We start from the raw sequence: 16,220 nt of genomic DNA, 5'->3' as shown, positions 1-16,220 counted from the left end.
GTGTTAAAAGTAATAGTAAAAATGAATGTATATGTTTAAGTTCGTATGTACTTTTTGGATAAGAGAAAATCCACAGAAAATTAAAATTTGTACATTCAGTTTTTTTTTTTTTTTTTTTATCTAGTTTTGTTTATTCTTTTCCACCTTTATCTGACATACCATTCAGTTATTCAAACATCAGTTCACGTACCACATTTACAACCATAAATTATTATCGCATCAATCCTGATGAAGAGTTTATATTAACTTCTGACTAGAAATTTAAACCAAGACCAAGCATTCTTGGTAAAAAAAAAACAAATAACTCTTCCTCTGAAAACCTTTTGTTTTTCAGTAGAAGTAGGTTTAGAAATATTAGTGCTATGATTCTCATTACTCCTTAAATTATATTTTACCTGTGAGCTTGTGACTATCATTTTTTTAAATGATCAAATGTTCTACCCTGTGGAGAAAACAAAAACCTTTTCCACAACATTTACAAAAAGCTGTGCTTTGCATCAGACAGTAAAAGCTAACTATCTAAAAGAGAGGCGCTAAACTTGTTCAAGCTGTCAGGCAATCTGAATATAAAATTAATCTACACAATCAAAGTCAGGGCCTAAATACCACCAACGTTAATTTGCAATTGTCCTCATAATGACTGAAATCTCACTTCCACAATAAAATCAACCATCCTTTCACATGCTGCTTCTGCATCATAAAACTTGACAGAACAGAGGGACTATTTAGCAAAGTTGACAAGACTTCTGAGACACAAGAACAAGAACTTAAATACCACTGTTCCTCACGTTTTTTTTATTTTTACTGGATTCCGACATGGAACTGTATAATTGCATAGTAGAAGGAAATGACAGACTATTTCTTTAAAAAAAATGTAAAAATTCAATATTCTTTTTCTTTTATTTCAAAATTAAGTATGTTAGTTAATTCACTTATAACACATAAGTAATTGGTCTTGAAATCAGTCTAGTTTTTCCAGTTTTGAATCTTCTCAAGCAGGATTTCTGGATTTCATAGGAAGAGTACATAGCATCATAGTTCACTGCTGCAGCAAAATATAACAAGCTTACCTCGTACAAGAAGTTCTGCCTCTGCAAATACTGTATCAGCGCTGGTCTGGGCTCTGCATCCATACTTCCCAGCATGCTTCAGCAAAATGCTCCTAATCATAAGATCCACCGTTGAAGTCTGCTGTAATTTGGGAAAGTATATAAAAAAAATAAAAAAATCAGGAATAAAGTAAGCCTAAATGTGCGTGACACAAGACGTGTGATTTCATTACATCTTGTAGAGGCTCATGTGGCTTGAGAGATTCCTGTTTAATTCAGGTGCTTTCCTGGTGCTACATTCTTCAGCTACTAGTATTTTCCTGCTGCTGAAATGAGAAAAGCCTCAGGCAAGACTGGGCATAATCCAAGGTCTACAGGCAGCTGTTTAGCACGAAACCTGATTAAAATTACAAACCATGCTCCAGCCTAGCCTCTGTTGTGCCATGTGAAGGATTGTCACTGCAAATACCTTCTCTCTAGTGCACAGTTGTGGCTGAGGCGAGCGCAGGATATCGGTCATTTCTGAACTATTAATAAAGAAACAGTGACTTACACTTGACTTTTTGCTTTTAATCTGTGTTTGATATTTCAATTAACTGGTGAATAAATCTCCATGTGTTTGCATATTTTATACATATAAAACAAATTTGAACGATGAAATCGAAATATTGGTCAACAAAAATCTGTATAATAACTATTTAAAGGCTGAGAGAAGTAAAAAAAAAAGGTCAGACATTTTGATAGAAAAAAAGGTTGATATATTTATATTTCAAATGTGTTGTTAAATATGTTATAAGAGCTCCTTATCTTTAAAGACCTTGCACAGTGCACACTAAGGCTTTCATTTTATTTCAAAAAAAGCTTAATATTTTAATTGTTTTTGTTAAAAAATAATACAGCTCTCTTTAAAACACTGTCTGCCTCTAGAACTTTTAGACATTTGTCACATAAAACCTACAGGAGTATATTTTATTCAGATTGGATCGTTGAAATAAGCTGATTGTGGCCTTGAATTTACAGTAGACCCCTTTGCAGTCATACTTTTAAGAGTAGTTAGAGGAAAGCCTCAGTTTAAAGGAAAATCTTAACAAGTTCTTTAAGCAGTTTGCCACAAATCGTCTAGGAGTTTAGATGCTGTAACATGCTATACTTTTACAAGTAGAAGCTTTGATTTAAATGCTTTTAAAGAGATAAGCCTGATTCTGTCTGTATTTTTATTGTACAGCTGTCTTCAAGAAACTTCATTGAAACTGGGAATATTTTTACAAGTATTCTTGCTGCTATAAATAGCATTATAACACACCATTTTGTTTTTATTACATCATCCAACTCCTATGACCTTCCTAACTGTCTGTCTGGGGTATCTGTTGTTAGGCTATACACTTTTTCAATTAGATTTCCTTCATATGAATTAGATATATCATGCATCCACAGCCTGGACTAAAATATGACATTTACTGTATACTGGTGTTTGTAGAAGGTAACATTTAGCAGTGTCTGAAGTGCAGAAAAAACCTTGATTTCTAATAAAAGTCAACACACCAAAATGAAGAATTACTCATGTGTTTTGATACCTAGATTGCAAAAGCACTACTGATTAGTGGTATTATGGCTTGATATGCACTTTATGATTACTGCTGTGCCTCTTAAGTTACCCCTGATTTTTGCTTGTTTAGATCTGTGTCGATGCGTGCCCCCCCCGTGGAGCACAGATAGCTATTTAAAACCATGAAACCAAAAAGCAGAAATCTCTATTAATCTTCTATATATTCTGGTCAGATATGTTCTGGCACTTGGGTGCAGAAATATAAGTTTTGTTCAAAGCAAGAACAAGTGGAGATTACAGCAACAAATTTGACTATGATAAAAAAAACAGATACGTAGCAAGCTGAAGAACATCTTTAACAACTTAATATAATGCAATGACAGCAAAGTAGTTCAGGGTAAACTGAAGTTTTCCTGCTGCTCCTTAAGATCTTTCTCAAACTCTGGAGAATAATTCAAGCATAACTTAATAATTTGGCCTTCAAAGCTTCAAAATCTTCTGCTACTTTATATATTTCATGTGTTGTTGCTAACTGTCTGCTGCTGCTCTCAGCTCTTGCTTGGTTTCTTTTTGAGCCTGTCCAGCACCCTGCTACCCCCTTGGGCTCGGAGGTAAGAGACCGTTTCCTCAGTTCTTGACATGTGGAAGACATGTTTTGGGGGTTAGAGATACGCTCATCACCCCATGACATGCAAGCAACATTTGCCACATTGAAGCCTAGATGTCAATCTCAAACTTATAGCATATAGTCAGATTTATAGATCAAATGCTTTTGTTACTACCAATTATATTTTTAAAATAATTTAGTATTTGCTCAACAATAGAAAACAACTCAGATGCCTCTATTATATAAACATATTTGACATTGATTATATCAACTTTTACCAAAAAATACTTTAAGGAAAAATAATTCAAAGCTCTATAATCTCTTTAATAAAAGCGATTTGGCCAAAAATATCCACTACAATATGACACTTAAAGTTAATAGATATTTTAATGAAAGTATACATAAGAATACATTAGTTAATTAATGAAATGAAAAAAAATCATTTTTTTCCACTTGAAATACAACACATTCATAGCTTCACATTTATAAAGGAAGACTGAGAAAATAAGACAGCAGGTTGACTTAAGCCAGGCATCCCCAAACTCGGTCCTCAAGGCCCCCTGTCCTGCAGGTTTTAGAGGTTTCCTTGCTCCAGCACAGCTGATTTTAATTGAAAGCTGATTAACAGGCTTTTGGTCTACTGCAATCATTATAACCAGCTGTGCTGAAGCAGAGAAACCTCTAAAACCTGCAGGACAGCGGGCCTTGAGGACCGAGTTTGGGGATGCCTGAGTTAAGCAATGCCTGGTTAAGATTGCAAGATAATAATGCCGAATTTTGGCTTCATCTTAGTCTTTTGACAAGTCCCAATTCTCATGATGGCTCTTTGGAAAATCTTATGAAATAATCCTGCGGTGTGTTGTGCTTTAGGCATGATTTCACCCACTGAGAGGACGTCAAGACTGTCTGACCTGAAATCGGGGGAATGCAACATGTTGAATTGTCTTGGCTCTATATCCTTTGTTCTCCAAGTACAGAGGGCACAACCTGTTGAATAAGATCTGGAGCCAATCAGAAAGATTTTCTTAAGGAGAAAAAAACACAACACTCACTACTTTAGCTCGTATAGCTCCTTATTGGACTGTCTCCACTGCTTTAACCAAAGACTTTCCTTAATATATTTTTTTACTCAGCAAAAGTTTTTCCAAAATGTATTCTGTTGCCTTGTTAATATTTATTTATAACAAACTCACATTTGATGGGTTTATAGAAATATCCGATTTGATATCTGAATTGCTTAATGGTAAAAGTTTGTGTTTGGTGTGTTGTGCTTGCCGTATAGCTGTAAACCAGACACTGAAGGACCAAACCTGTCATATCTAACATTTTTATTTATTGTAATTTTATGAAAGTCATTTTAAATCTTACCATATGACCAGGACTTAGATAAAGTTTGGTTTAAACTTAGACGAGATTGAGTCTCTCTCTTACTTTTGCTCTTACTGTTTGGATGTACTCAAAGTGACTGCCGTCTTGCTGAAAGTCGATCGGTTTCTGGTTGAAGAACCACTGGAAAGCAACCTCTAGCGATGTGTCGTGTGTTGCTTTGCAGCTCAGTACAACGCTCTCCCCCACGGTCACCTCCACTCTGCTTGGGCTCAGCACCACACGCATGGCCTCTGGAAGAAGAAAACTGCTGCACTGTCACCACAGAAAAACCCCAAAAGGAAAGCCAATGGATTTTCACTTTCACATCCAATTGCCCCAGAAAAATTAGAACCCAAAATGTAACAATTTTTAGGGATAAAATATCCTACTTGCTTCTCATCTAGACTATGTGCACTGCATCTCTGAGAGAGAAGGTTATGCTGTTAAAGCCTGCCCCTGAAATATGATTCTTGAATGTAAAAGCCCTTTTTCACGGCTGATGAGGCACAATATATTTCCTGGCACCCATGCAATGGTGGGGGGTAAAATGACATTGGGGACTGTTTACTGAAGGCTGACTTGTGCTAATTTGGCAGAAAATAAATGCTTCTGGGGCATCACTTACCTTTTACCCAGAGTATGGCAGTCATCTCTGCAGAGCCCAGCTGATTCTCTGCCCGGCACACATAGTTCCCTTCGTCTGCTCGGCTGGAGTTCACAATTTTTAGAGTGTTGTTCCGCAGCACCGTAATCCTATCAAAAAATGGGCTAAAATCAACATTCATATGGGAATCAAATTCACAAATCACTTGTCAAAATAACTTCGGACATAATGCTATATGTCACATGTTAGAGTTCAAAGTACAAAAAAATCCTTCTACCTTCTGAGATAATATTAGATCAAATAATCCAGCTGAAGTAGTTAAAATATAAATGACAAGTATCTGAAACTTAAGTATAAATGAAAAGCTGAAAAGGAGAATAGGAAAATAAAGGCAAATGTGAATAAACTAGAATGTCAGAAAACTTTGCTTATTTCAGCAATCAAGAGGGAAAAGTTGGAAATTCTTCATGCAAAGAATAAAATGTTAATTTCCCCCAGATTAAGGCCTCATACTTTAGCTGACCAATAAAAAAGGAGAAAAGAAAAATTAGTGTTACAGAGATAATATGAAAAGTGACAAAAAATGTTGGCTTAGAGGTTGTCCAGCAAACGTACAATAAAATCCTACAAGGACCACATGAGGTCATTGCTCAATAACCTTACTGTTCTTACAGTACAATATCCCAGCATGTCAGAAACATTATTTGCTAGGTTTAAACAAAAGAAAAAAAATGGAAACATTTATTTGATAAATGGTACAAAAACACATCATAAACAAATAATGAATAGGTTTAAAAGTCAAGAGAGGTTTGTGAAAAGGGAAATTTTCCTCTCCACTGTCGCTACAAGGATGCTTGAGGGATTGCCTTCGAGTCAATGAGCCGATGCAATCAACTGGTTTTCCTTAGATAGAAAACTTTGAATCAGTTTGGCTGTATGATCTGGTTTAATCATCTCTATAAAGTGCCTTGAGGTGACATTTGCTGTGAATCGGCGCTATATAAATAAAGTGAATTGAATCCTACAAGTCGACATGTTTAAACAAATGGATAATAAGATAATAGGCAGCTCCTTCTTGAGCCCCTGGATGATGGTTTTGCCAGGGAAGCAGAAGGACTCTGAGCTCACTGGAGTCACAGAAGACGAAAGCTAACAGGAAGACTGGGTCCTTCCTGAAGTCAACATCTCCACTGTTTTGAGAGCGTTGAGCTTCATTTGTTTGCTACTGGACAACGACACCATACATTCTGTCTCAATCCTGTTAATCCTTTGAGCTTCATTAGGGATGAGGCCGATGAAAATAATGTTGACTTCAAACTTCAGGAGTTTGACAGACTGCTGAAGCTGGCATGTAGGACTGAGAAAAAATGCAGCCTTGTGTTCATATGGAGAAAAGAATACAAGTACTGTATACATCTTTTTTTTTTAGAAGGGCAAGATTTAAGCATTTGAAATACATAAGTATGTGTAATCAATAGACAGACTTTACCATTTTCACTGAATAATTGAATTACTACAAGAAACTAATTACATTTAAATTAATTTTAATTTAAAGCCTGCTATTTGAGGCATTTTCAATAGGTTTCTATCTCTGAGTTTTTCATTTGTTGACTTTAATTGAAAGAATTTTGGGCATATTTGCAAATTGTTAACTGCAACTGCTGCATAAAAATCACTTCCAAATGCCTCACTGATCAAAACTGATTTGCTGATTCCCAGTGAAAGCGTCTTTCTTCTTAGAAACCATTTTTCACATGAAAAGTGATTTCTCTGATGATCCAATTGCTTCAGATGTTTACGTTGGGTCCATGAAAAACCTCAAGGCAAAGGCAACAGAGGGTTTATGATGTCTGATAAACTGGCAAATCACTCTCAGGTGAGTCTTGAACTGGGTTTTACCAGAACATATGTGAGAGATGACAGTAAAGGTAGAAGTGGGTGGACGTATTAAAGTCTGAGGTGTCATTTCTGATTACTGTATGGGGACAAGTATTGCACAAATTGGGTCCTATAACACCCAGCATCTCCTGGCCCTCCTAAATGCACTTTGCAGACATCCAATTTGCCCAAGCATTGTTTGGAGGGATCATGTCAGCTTTCAACACGCCAATGTTGTTAAAAAATGATTTGCTCTGCACAAAATGATATCAGCAGACTGCCCTCCACTATTATGGTGTGTTCTGTTTGGAGGTGAAAACATATGGCCATTAGACACAGGAACAGGAATGTGTGTTGAACATTCAGAATGGGTCTTCTGAGAGGATTACAGGCAATTATTTTAGAGATTAGCAGCAGCTAAAAACCTGTATATTATTTTCTATGAGGTATTTTAAAGTCAAACATCGTTCTAATCTTGACGATAATCTCTGGGCAGAGGAACAAGAGCAACAGGATGTCCAGCAAGCAGATAAGAGCAGATGCACGCTGTGCAGGAGCATTTTGTTTTGCCAAAGAAAAACAGGTTTGTTGTCATTGTTGCATTTTCTTTCCCCTTTCATTTCAAAGATGTCATGCTGTGCATTTTTTTCTATTCACTGCACACAACTTCAGATGGATCAAAGGAAAAATTTTGGTTTCAAGCACAAGAAATGCATTTGTATACAAACAAAAATCCATTTATGTGCACAGCTCTGGTGCATTTTCAACGTCTGAAAGGGACATAAATACGAGTTAACATGATGCGATGTTTACAGACTTGCACTGAACTGCTTGATGGAAATAACATGCGTTTTAATCTGTACTATCAGTAAACATTTGATACTAGAGGCTTTCTCTGTATCACTAGAGATGGTAATCATTTTATCTTTTTATAAAAGGCAAACCAGTGGTTTGGCACAAATTGTAATTTCCAACTAGATATGTTACACTCTGACACATAACATCCCTTGGACTGAAACAAAGAGATAAAACACTGCTGACTAAATATCTCCGGGCTGTTTAGGAACAGGGTTTGATTTTTATTTGTAAAAAAAACACAACAAAGAACAAAGACATTGGCTTACATTAATTTATAGAAAAAAACAAACAAAAAAACACAAATGAAACTGTGATTAATTCAATAAAATGTTATATATATTATTTGCATTGTAGATGCTGTGTTTGTACACAAGAGTATCCGAGATTTAGCTAATGAAACTCATTCAGCTTATTTTATTTATGCCAATCAATCTAAAGTAACTCTAAATTTAGATATCTTAAAAATGTATAAAAAACAACAACAAACAAATAAAATGTTAACCATACAGGTTTTGAGTTATGGTTAACAGGGAAATGAATGTAAAAAAAAAATAAAAAATCCTAAACAGCTTCCTCTGCAGCATTAATAAACATGGTATGAATTAAAGGAAAGATTTTAACATAATGACTGGTTCAGTGGGTAAAGTAAAGTGTCACTGAGGTTTTGACGCCCCACAGAAACACTAATTTCTCTGCTTTCCTGTGAACAAAGCTGCTTTCTATTAGATCTTATGCCTTTCATGGATCACAACGGGCTGCCATTTGAATAATTACAGTATAATTTAAAGCTCATCAAAAGGAAAAAAAAAAATCAGTAAAATGTTTGCTGAGAATGCCAAACAATGGGAAATAAAGTACATTGAGGGTTCTTTGTTCCCCTGCATCAGTATTTCCATAAATCTAAATAAACAGTGCTTTCATCTTGTAGGATCAGGGCTCCACGTGACACAGTGTAAATGTTAAAGCACTCAGTGAATTTAAAGAGGAAAAAAAAAAACTGTCAAACTCTGATATGCATGTCACCAGGCGGTTCTCAAAAGAAAGCTCAAGTGTAACAAGGAGGAGGAAAACAAACTTGCAAACATCACTCCTACATTCATAAGAAGGCCCTAATTCAGCTGAAGGACACAAACAAGTCGGTGCAAACATTTTATTTAGACTTGTAAGAGCTGGGGAATTAAATGCCTGACATGGTGCAGAATGTTCCTACATCCAGCAAGGCTGCTCGCATTTGGTGGCAGGGAGGTAACAAACATATGAGGCTGCCCTGTCCCTTTCATGGAAAGTATTCTCTTTCTCCCAAAGCATCAGCTGGAATTTAATCATTTGAAACAGAGTTATTTCATGTTCGACTATAAGAAGAATTTATTTATTTGTTTCTATACAATCTTCCTTAAAAAAAGTACATTTTTTTATTATTCACTGCAAAAATGATCTAGAAATAAGTTCAGATGTCCTAAATCAAGTATATTTACCCTTTATTTTAGTAGTTAATTGGAATGATTTGCCAATGGAATGAGTATTTTTACTCTTAAAATAAGATAATTAGAAAATATGCACTTTTAATAAGACAATACAATTGCTTTTTCTTATTCTAAATCTAAATTGTCTTGTTCCTTTGGCAAAGTGTCTCACTTAACTCCTCAATTCAAGACAAACAGTACCTATTTTAAAACAAAAATTACTTATTTAGATTTCTATTTTTTGTAGTGTAAATAATTTATATTTGGAAATTCATGATTGAGAAATAAGTATGAAACTACATCTATTGGACCTCTGGACACTTGAATGGAAAATTGTCCCTTTTCATCTGATCAGATTTAAATTTAAGTAATTTCAGATTTCAGACACGTTAATAAAGTTGGGAAAATCAAAACATTTGTTTCAACAGCAGTTAACAATGGCATTGAGAGGGTTTTCTTGATATTGCTTGCACTTTTTGCCGTTTTCTTGCAAAAAAAGAGCACTTTTTTAACTTGCAAGGTGATTTAAAATGGCAGTGAGAGACTCATGGGGATAAGGGCGAAATCTACCTACAAGCAGACAGTTAGGAAACCATCCACAGCCAGGAGACATTTTTCAAATTAGGGAGGATATTCACATCCGACAAGGACACTGAGGCAGAAAGGACAAGATAGAGACTGCTGGGTATACAGAACATGCAAATGAAGCCAACCTTAGAGAACATAAAGGAAATAGCTAAATATCACAGAAAACCTTTGCCATTTGGAAACTAATCCAGTGATTTAAAGCAGGGTGCATGAGTAAAAATCAAACAGATGTAGAGTAATCATTATTTAAATGCTGCATCATTAAAATTTGGCAGATTTTTTAAAAGTTGGGCCATAACAATAAAAATTTCCAAAAGACATAGTCTAACACAGCAGGTCTGTTTATTTCAAACGAGTCTGCCACGTGCTTTTAAACTAATGGGATTAATACCTTCTGTTTAAGACACAAAAAGCCCTGAACATTACCGGAAATCCATGTTAATTACAAACCTTCATTAAGTCAGCACAGCTGTCAATGCCAGATAAACGTGAGGCTGCTTCGATTCCTCCCCTCCTTCAAGAACACCATAGACTCTTTACTATAGATGGTGTCAGAAAATCCTTGTAGGAGTCATCCTGGCTGTGACCTCAGAATGCACAGCTTCTCCTGCTTTGTTTCAGCTATTTGAGATTGCAATCAGCCCTTCACAAGGTTGATCTCGATTTAAACAGTGATTCTTCTAAACACGGCGTCATCCACTTCATTAACTCACTATGGGACATTTAAGTTGGAAGAGACAGCCTATTAAAGGCGTCAAACTCAAATAGGATCTTGGTGTCTGACGATAAAAGCACTTTGTGTGGCATCTTAACTTTACTGAGATAGTTAATAAAGGAAAATGTGTCATGTGTAACAGCAATATCCCATCTAAATGGTGAAAGTTAATTTCTCAGAGTTGAAAGATTTAAAAACCTTGAAAAAAATATTCACACCCCAATATCTTTTTCCCATTTTGTCTATTATAAACATATCTTATTGCAGTCTGAAACTGTTTTTTTCTACTGTGTCCATTTTTATCTGGACTCCCTAAAATTATTGGAATTTTAAATGGAATTCCAGCCCTAACATTTCCTTCTGGTCACCTAGTTATTAACTAGATTTTAACTAATGAAAAATGTACCTTTCAAAAATTATTTAGAATGGCAAACCAATGCCATGCTGTAGGTAGCAAGTTGGTATTTACCCCTATATTCCTAAAAATAATTCAGTCAGAAGTAATTTCATTAGAGTTTACTTTTGTATAAGTAAATCTGAGCATAACTCCAGGTGTGTTGTGATGACCTTGGGGATGTTTGAGGACATTAGTTAGCAAATGGCAAATATGGATCAAAATCAAGAAACAAAAGACAAAAATGAAATTAAATTGGAAGGAAAAGTGACTGTCGCTCAGTTTTTTTAAGACTATCCAGGATAGGTGTCGAAACGCCTCCAAAAAACCGAGCGAAAGTTCTAATTCAAGCCTGTTTCGTACTTGACATGACCCAGATGACTGAGAATTTACATAGGCAAGGAAAGAGAAAAAAAAAAAGGGTTAAGTTTAATGCAGGGATCTGATCAGATAGCACCATATAATCTATTATCAACTGTATATCATGTCACCAGTCTAACCTTTGGAAGAAAGTCTGAATGTGCTGAAAGAAATATTATGTTGCATTTATCGTTTGCAACTCTGTCTCATACACAGCTAAAAAGAAGGTCAGATTCGACCAAGAGATAACATTTAGGTGAAAGAGTCTGGGAAAAAAAAAAAAAAGAAACACTGATCCTAAAGAAATGTGTCCCCATCAGTGACGTGCGGTGAGGTTCATAGCTGGTGAGGCACTGACGTCATCAGAATCAGATTTGCAAATAGATGCATAGATTGACAGCAGTTTACAGGTTATGTTTCACTTCTGCATCCTTACACATACAAACTGTAGCTCACAAAACACACATTTCCTTAAAAAACAAAACAAAATAAATGTTATTACTGTCTTACCTTTACTTATAAATGAATAGAAGTCCTCCTTATCTTCCTTCAGTTTTAAAAGTCTCTCTGTCTCAATGGAGATCACTGCCAGGGAAGAAAGCCTTCCTTGATCCGTCCTGTTCCTGCCTTATGTTTTCAGTCTCTTGAGCACCCCCTGCCATGAGGCAAGAGAACTGCCTGCCTCACCTCGAACTTGTTCTCTGCCGTTTATAATCGCTCATTACACGAAACACGTTACACAAACACAGTTGGTGACAAAAAGCTCTGTACATTATATACATAAGCCAAATTATTAGAAATAAGTTCACATATTACATTTGTTTAAACTATTTTATTGACGCCGTACAGCAACATGCTCTCTCCGCTTTGCAGCCAGCGCAGAGCCAGGGGTTGCGCAATCCAAGGTGAGGCAGAGCTCGCTGCTGCCTCACCGGCATCGCTTCCAAGCATTTGAATGGGAAAATAAGAAAATTCAGCGATTTTGAACAAATAAAAATCGAAATTGGTGAAGCTACATGAAAAATGAATATTTTTTAGTACAAACCACCGGATGAATATAACAATTTAAATTACTTTATGATTATATATTTTCTTTCTTTCCATGATGGCTGGTGAGGCACTGCCTCACCTGCCTCCCCTGACCGCACGTCACTGGTCCCCATAGTAAATTATGGAGGTGTCAGCATTGTGCTGTGGGAATACATTTTTTTTTTTTTGCAGCAGCAGCATGATATATGGTAAGAATTAATTAAAAGATGGATGTATATAAAAACAAGACATAAAAATAGAATAGAGGCTACAAAACAGCTAAGGCTGGAGCAGAGGTTAATATTCTGCCACAATGCTGACAGTAATTAGACATGAAACGTATTCATTCAAAGCCCTCAGTAAAAATACATCCAGGCATTTTTGGTACGACTTGGCTTTAACCCTATTTGCAAAAAAAAAAAAAAAGCAGAAATATAATGGTTAAAACTATGAGTCTGTGCAAAGTTGTAGTGAGATGCCCCAAAGTGTCTGCAGCTGGAATCGCTGCATCAGACAACTCTACCAATCAGTGGAAATGAATAAAAATGCATACCGCAGTAATCAGTCATTTCCTTGAAGAATATCTTCTAAAACTAGCCACCAATTGCTATTTAGAAAACTATTTTGCAATTTATGATGTTTCACAATCAAAACATCCGACAAAATACAGCATTTTTTGTTGTAACTATGATTGTTTCATATGATTCTCTATGACATTCTTAATTCACCTATCTAGCCTTTTTCAAAGGCCTTTATAGACAAAAATAAGGTAATCAAAGAAATTTATTTATGTACTTAAAAAATATATAAATATATGATTCCATCCTCCAGTGAAATACCCAAATCCTCTTCAGTCCACCTGTTGGAGATCTGAAGATTTGTTGCTGCCTGTTTGAAGGAGCCACACACACTGAGGATCTGATTATCAACCCACTGCCCTTGCCGCGAGGTTGCTGAACAGACTACTAAATCTTGGCTGATAAACAAACGTCCCCTTCCCTCATTCAGAACTTGGGATTCTCAGCGGTAAGTGATAATTTCAGCTGCGTCGCTCACATTGATTGATGGGTTCTTGCGCTTATGCAACCCCCACCAGGTGCACGCCAGAGATGTTTCTCATAAAAGATGAAGCACCAAACTACATGTGAATTCCAAATGCAATTGTAGGGTCTAAATTGTCAGCCTTCTAGACAAGCAGGGGGGATAAGTATGAGCCTCCAAAGCTCTGCCTGTGTACCAATAGTGTTTTATTCCAACAGTGACACTTAATTTCAGAAACTGTAATAAAAATGTGACATGTTGGAACAGTATGTGTCTACTAACCCTCAGAGGCCTGGGTCAGAATGATAACAGTTGGATTTTCGCCATCGTACAATGACAAATAAATCTATGGAGGCACAAAACTTTTTATGAGCAGGTTAATAATTCAAAGGGCAAGAAAACCTTTAAAAATTCCATCCTAAATAAAAACAGACTTAAAATTAACTCAGTTTAATCCAACTTTTAGTTTGCAAGAAACATACTGCAGCAGAACATAAACTAAGTTCAACACATTTAGTTCCGATTCAAGAAATATTGAAGTTTTCGTAATTTAGTGTATAATAAAATATTGTGCAAACTAAAGATTCAGCAATCACTGTATATTTCAATACATCTTTTTTCTTTAATAACATTGATTGCATTAAAACTTAAATATGCATGCATCAAGAAGTTTAGAGTTAAAGCATGTTTAAGGTTTCTGATAACATTTATGTATGAAACTTAGTGCCAGCCTCAGTGAAAGCAAACATCTTGCCTTCTTCAGGTCCTGTACTGTAAAGTTGAAGGTGTTTTCTGTGACATCAAAATAAAACAATAGGATATTTGTACCTTTTGCTGGCCTGTAGCCTTCTGTCTCCCCTCCTCCATGTTATCCGGGGTTTAGGTGATGCCTTTGGCTTGCATTCCAGAGAAACGTCTTTTCCGAGCGTGGCGATGACCCGTATGGGATTAGGGACAAATAGGGGCGGTGATGCTGGGTGGGGTAGAAAAAATTTTTTTTTATTGTGTTTTCAAAAATATCTTAAATAGCATAAAATAGCATGTTTACCTTCTCTTCAGTTTGCATATCAACATGATTACCAAAATGATATCAAAAAGATATCTTTAATGTAAAAAAAAAATTATTATTATTACTTAACGTGTACTGATACTGAAAAATGTAAGAAAAAACTACCATATAAGCTGCTACTTTTTCCCACGCTTTGAACCATGCGGTTTATAAGAGGATGTAGCTTTTCTGTGGATTTTTCCTAACCACCAGAGGGGGAAGTCAAAGTTTGAAATAAAAATTATAAGGGGCTAATTTTCATTTAGCATAAGAACGTGATAGCAGCAGGCATGACGGAGAACAAATGTCACAAATTTCACCCATTTGGACATTCATTTGCCTCATTAAACCAATGAAGGTTCAACTCCTGCAGGGCTGAAATAAAGAGCTGATGAAGCCCCATCGTTCAGAAGAAGCTCTTCCTGCTGGAGCCATCAAACAAAGGCAGCTAGCATTGTTCTCCATCCCGACTCCAGGGGCTATATATAGAGCTCCCCCTACAGGTCTGGTGGGAAATAGCTCAGTAGATATCAGTCGCCCGGTGTGGCCTATATGCAAGTTTCCAGTTTTTTCAAAAGATTTAGTGGGCACGGCTTATGGGCATGGCGGCGCTCTAAGTTCTCTAAGTTATAGTGATGTGAGCTCTATAGTTCGGAAAATACAGTACCTGGATACAATGCCTAGTTTTTACATTATTGGTTTTATACAGATTCTAATTAGGTCAACAATGCAGTGCATTGTAGACACTGGAATTTGTTTTACAATATTACAGCAATGATTTATGGCAATGGCCTAATCTCATTAAAATGTATGTATGTATTTGCATATTTGTGAAACAAAATCTTAACCATTACACGTTATAGATACGCCAATGTCCTATTTGCGAAGCAACAATATATATATATATTTGTTTTCTTTAATTGTTATTAGCATTTTTATTATTTTACATTATATATTTTTGTTGACATGTGAAATTTAGTGATCTCTGAAGGAGATCACTAAACGGGACTCATGTGCTTCAGTCAGATCAGATCAAATTATGGGTATTCAGAAAGATTCAGCAGCTTTCACATGCCCTGTGAAGCAAACATAGTTGTCACAGAACAACAAGTGCAAATCAAATACTTCAGAGACGTAAAAATAAGAGCATTAGTTAAACTCCTCTTATAGGGAGTGTTGACCTAGTGATTAGAGCAGTGTACTTGTGCTATAAGAAGATTGCAAGTTGCCTGTTTGAACCCCACAGCCACCACTCTGGGTTCCTGAGCAGAACCCTTAACCCCACACTGCTCCCCAGGTGCCACACAATGGCAGCCCAGCTGCTCCCCAAGGGGATGGGTGAAATGCAGAAAGTGAATTTCCCCATTGTGGGACAATAAGGGGATTTACATTCATACGGACCCACTGGTCACAGTGTGCTGTATTCTTTAAACAAAGGTTGAAAGCAGCAGCAGGACCCATTTCTTTTGAAGTCTTGGACAACTTAGTGGCAGTCACAAATTACATTGAAGTTTTTATATAAGACTAACATAAAATGAGACAGTCAGAGTAAAAGTAAATGTATCAGAAGAACATTTAGTTCTACAACATTAATCCAAAATGTTGCAGGCCCAATTCTTTACAACATCTGATGGACTCCAATGCTAATGATCAACTACCAGACTTGTAAAAT

At 36.1% G+C, this 16,220-nt stretch overlaps 1 protein-coding gene across 2 annotated transcripts in view; it reads right to left on the bottom strand.

Annotated features, from left to right (window-relative positions):
- cntn5 (contactin 5) overlaps positions 1–16,220 on the bottom strand; it is a 225,097-nt gene that overhangs the window by 29,590 nt on the left and 179,287 nt on the right. The window contains exons 12-15 of one of the 2 annotated variants that reach the window (XM_038282848.1): positions 14,329–14,473; positions 5,196–5,323; positions 4,634–4,821; positions 1,071–1,191 (exon numbers count right to left, since the gene is read on the bottom strand). In XM_038282848.1, coding sequence (XP_038138776.1) covers positions 1,071–1,191; positions 4,634–4,821; positions 5,196–5,323; positions 14,329–14,473 — 582 coding nt within the window. The remainder of the gene's footprint in view (positions 1–1,070; positions 1,192–4,633; positions 4,822–5,195; positions 5,324–14,328; positions 14,474–16,220) is intronic. The other variant, XM_038282849.1, reaches the window with a different exon arrangement.

The sequence above is a fragment of the Cyprinodon tularosa genome, unplaced genomic scaffold, assembly GCF_016077235.1.
Source record: "Cyprinodon tularosa strain WSP-4 unplaced genomic scaffold, ASM1607723v1 ctg188, whole genome shotgun sequence".
NCBI classification, from domain to species: domain Eukaryota; kingdom Metazoa; phylum Chordata; class Actinopteri; order Cyprinodontiformes; family Cyprinodontidae; genus Cyprinodon; species Cyprinodon tularosa.
This window is presented reverse-complemented; position numbering and strand designations above follow the sequence as displayed.